Source organism: Lolium perenne, chromosome 5 (assembly GCF_019359855.2).
Source record: "Lolium perenne isolate Kyuss_39 chromosome 5, Kyuss_2.0, whole genome shotgun sequence".
In the NCBI taxonomy this organism is placed as follows: Eukaryota; Viridiplantae; Streptophyta; class Magnoliopsida; order Poales; family Poaceae; genus Lolium; species Lolium perenne.
In genome coordinates, this window is record NC_067248.2 from 125,301,258 (window position 1) to 125,305,341 (window position 4,084).

Sequence of the window (4,084 nt, forward strand, 5' to 3'; positions counted from 1 at the left end):
GGAGCGCCACGGCGACGACCGGGGCGTTCGCTTCTGGACGGTTGGTTCGATCGTTGTTTCTTGATGAGTTGTTTTCTGATCGTGGGTGGTTTTGTCTGGATTGATTTCTCGAGCGAGGGGAAAAAATTAGGTACGAATCGATCGTGGGGTTGTCCGCTCCGTCAAACACGGAAACACTGTGGAGCGTTGGATTTACTGGTTGGATGGCTAAGATGGGTTGGATCAGACCCTCTGGGTCTTTTATTAGTAGTGGTGATATGCCACCGATGCTAGTAATTAGTGACACTTTTTATTTAGTGCCTCGAATTACTATCTAACCACAGGCATGTTTTAGAAGCTGCCATCAATGTTTCGTTATTACCGGTATTTTGCAAAGTGCTGGCATTATTTTTGCTGTAGTTTTTGGAAAGTGCCTGTAATTGTTGCTGATTGCTGGCATTTAGCAAAAGTGCTGTCATTTTTCTCTCATAATCGAAGGGCCTAATTGCAAAACTCGAACTGACCTCCCCGGCTATGTCTCATTTTCCTCTCCCATAACCACCTCTCTCTCACGTCCTCAGTTCCCCGATGCGCCGCCGCCGCTCGGCCAACGCCGGCTGCATCCGCCGCCTCCATGCACCGAGTGAGCTGCGTCTTGGGTCCCTCCACCGGATCCCTACCCGCGCCCCGCCGTTCGGCCCCTGAGCGCGACGCCGCGGCTAACCCTAGCCATGGGGTTCCGCAGGGTCGCCGCCGCAATTACCGCGCCACCGCGCCTCCTGCTTCTCTCCTTTGCCGAGCGACTTGGCGCCAACCGCGACGAGCCCTCGCACGACGACCTCCTCCCTGTCCTGCACGGAGGGCCCATGCTGCACCCGCCGTGGCCGCCCTCGAGGACCGCAGCATCGCCAGGGACCACGACATCCAGGGCTTCCCCGTCGACAACAATCGGTCCGCATGGAGCATCGTCGACTAGACCACATCGAGGCCGAGGCCCGCACCGTCACCGGCGCCGCGCTTCTTCAAGTCAAGGCACATGTAATCCTAGGGTGGAGGGTTCTCGCCGAAGCGGCTACGTGCGATGCTGCTGGGCGTGGAGAGGCGGCACAAGGACGCCGGCACCGGGAACGACGACGGCGGGGAGCAGGAGGAGGAGTACGGCGCGGTGCCCATGGCCTCTGTCAGATCCGACTCCGACGCGCGCAGTGAGCATCTCCCATTTCCCGTCACTCCCCCATTGCTGCCGATGCCCGCCTGCATTGCTCGATTTGGGCCATTTTGTCTCTGAATTTTGGGTCCCATATCGTTGTACCTGCAATGATGATTTTTTTTGATTTGTTTACGCATTTATTACTACACATTCTTCATCTCTGGCTGTTGAGCCTGAGGTTGGTGCTCTGCTTTGTAAATGAGCAACAACTTGCCTGAAACTTGAGCTTCTTTCTTCATTTCGGAGTGTGAAAACTGGGGCATTGTTTTGATGCAGGAGGAGACACCATATCCAAAGAATACAAGGACGTGGACATGGTGAGCACCATGTCAGGATCATCAGCGGACACCGATTGAGAGACGCCCACTCTATGGGCTCGAGGTTCAGGGTGCCCGAGGAGGACTCGTGTGACTCCGAGAGCGTGGCATCCAACTTTGAGTTCCACAAGGTGCGAGGGGCCTCCGCTCGGTCGGCGCCCGCAGCGGCGGTTCCACCGTTCTCGAAGCACCCGCCCTCGAAGTGGGACGATGCCCAGAAATGGATCGCCGGCCCGACGACGAACCGTCCTAGTAGGGCCTGCAATGGAGCTTTCCCGAGGAAGATGGAGAAGAGTGGTTTTGGTGGTGGGAGGCTGCCGGCAACAAAGGTTGTGCTGGAGGCAACAAAGGTTGTGCTATTGTTAAGGAGTTTTCTTTGTCACTTGCAACAGTTTGGTTAATGTCCAAGCTTCATTCCTTAGCCTTAAGTACTCTGAGGAGGTACATGGAACTCCTCCTTCAGTTCAGACCTGACATGCCCAACAAATTATTGAACTCTGATTTTCATATGTTGTTCAACCTTTACTCTACCCACTACAGTTTTAATGTTTCCTCAACATTCATTTAGGCTTCTTTCCTGTCTCACCATTTGAAATGATGACAGAAACTCAGTGTATATTGGATATTTTAAAAATTGTGTACAGTAGCACTAGAGCTTGATTTTACCCAGATTAGTATGTCATAATATAATTTCTCGGGCTTCTTCTCGGGCTATGTATGGTTGCTTTGGTTAACCAGAAGTCCAAAAGTGAAGTATAACCTAATGGAACTACAACAAATGAACTTTGGTAAATACCTTGCCACTACATTTTTCTATAAGTGTGTTTATAGTAGGGCTGTCTTTTCCGGCTGGTTTTTTTAATTCATTCACCAAGCTAATCACTATTTGTTTCAATGGAACTTGCAGGTTCTACATTATCCCGCAAAGTGATCCCACACGACATAATTGCCAAGCTAGGCCTCACTGTTTATTCAGAAGGATTACATGATATGCCTATTTAATCACCGTAATAGATTTTTCCTATGAAAATTTGTGTCCCCATCCATGAAAGACAAGAGGGGATGTCTTCTTTACAGTACGTTGACAGTATAGTTGACAAGCTGACAAACAATTACATAGTAGATGAAGGCCCATTTAAATAAAAGTTTTGCTTTTCACACTGTTCTTAGTTTATTCAAAAAAACGCGTATTATATCAGGACGTGTTGATCATGAACCATTTACCTTTATTCCTCAAGATCAGAAAATATAGTTTCTTATGAAAAGACCATACATGGAAGGCAGGGAGTGGATTAGAAACAAACACTGATGTCTTTTCTAATGATTCATAGTCCAACATTCATTATTGTTTGTAATTCTTTAATTCTGCAGGCCTGGAAGATTTTACCTGCAGACCCGGTCAGGCACAACCAACATCAGGAAAGAACGGGAGAAATATGTTCCACTTGTCCTGCTGAAGTGTGCGCCAAGTCTTCATGTGATCAAATTTTCCAGCGTAGTATCATAACCTGGTATTACCACTCGCATGTAGTATGCCTTCTGATGCTCTGAAATAGAGTACCATGTAGGAGCTCTGGTAGATGCAAAGTAGAGTACTGTATCACATAAATCCATCAACTTCACAGAAAAAAACTTCATGCATCGAAGTTTGTGCGTGACAACTGAAAGTTTAGGATGCTATTGTTTGAGAAATGAGAGAAAAATGACATATGTTACTATTCCTCATCAGGAAGGACAAAGATTGTGGTAAAGTTTTGAGATTCAAAACGTTGAGATTATATTGGTCCCTGAACTAACTTGGTGGAGCTTTCGTACGCTCAGGAAGGATAAAATATTCTTGACCATGGTCTGCCACGTTCTCTTCCTAGATTTTAAAGGTACTAGCACAATACCCGTGCGTTGCTACGGTTACGATATCTTAACATTGATGTAACAAAAAGAAGTTATCTTCCGGTATGCATCTTAGATTGGTGAGGGAAAGAAACAAGACACGCAACCAGAAGTATCTCCTCGATGCATCCATTGAAACCAAGTGGCGGCTTCCTCTCTCTCATCTTTGTTTCAAAAATAACAAGCAGTGGCATATCTCTCTCGCCTTCTCAATAGCAAGCAGCAACAGTTTTTCCGATTTACCTTCTACTCCTTTTGCGATGGTTGTGTCCCTCCTCTCTCTAACTCCCTCTGATTTTTCACTTTCACGATTTCACTCATATCCATATTTTTATCTCAACCTGGCCCCATGTTGCTTCTCTCACACACAATAGGTAGGGTATTGCCGTATTGCCTATACCGTTTGGTTTGTTAGTCTATAAAAAAATTCTTCCAAAATCTTTCAATTCTCTCCCCTCAAACAAAAAAATATCGCGTTCTCTAATCGCCTATATGCACAATTTTTGCATTCTGTCATATATATATATATTAATTAGTTTTCCAATATTTTGTACTATATGTATTATAAATATTAAACTACCACTATCAGTAAAATTATTGTCGCAAGTTTGTATAAATTTAGACATACGTTTGAATTTAGGTAAACCTCCAATATTCTTTTATCAACGGAAGAAGTATGATAATTTCT

At 46.0% G+C, this 4,084-nt stretch overlaps 1 protein-coding gene across 3 annotated transcripts; it reads left to right on the forward strand.

Annotated features, from left to right (window-relative positions):
- Positions 1 to 491: 491 nt before the first annotated feature.
- Positions 492 to 3,383, forward strand: LOC127299824 (uncharacterized). Of its 3 annotated transcripts, none has more exons than XR_011744923.1 (3): positions 492 to 1,184; positions 1,466 to 2,294; positions 2,414 to 3,383. XR_011744923.1 is itself a non-coding variant. In XM_051329869.2 (3 exons), exons 1-3 carry the CDS (start codon positions 937 to 939, stop codon positions 2,435 to 2,437), a joined length of 663 nt encoding a protein of 220 aa, XP_051185829.1. In that variant the 5' UTR covers positions 492 to 936; the 3' UTR covers positions 2,438 to 3,383. The 3 variants fall into 3 exon arrangements, 2 of the variants coding, with proteins under 2 accessions (XP_051185829.1, XP_051185828.1); XM_051329869.2 differs by having other exon boundaries at positions 1,466 to 1,856; XM_051329868.2 differs by having other exon boundaries at positions 1,466 to 1,835; positions 2,878 to 3,383.
- Positions 3,384 to 4,084: the final 701 nt, after the last annotated feature.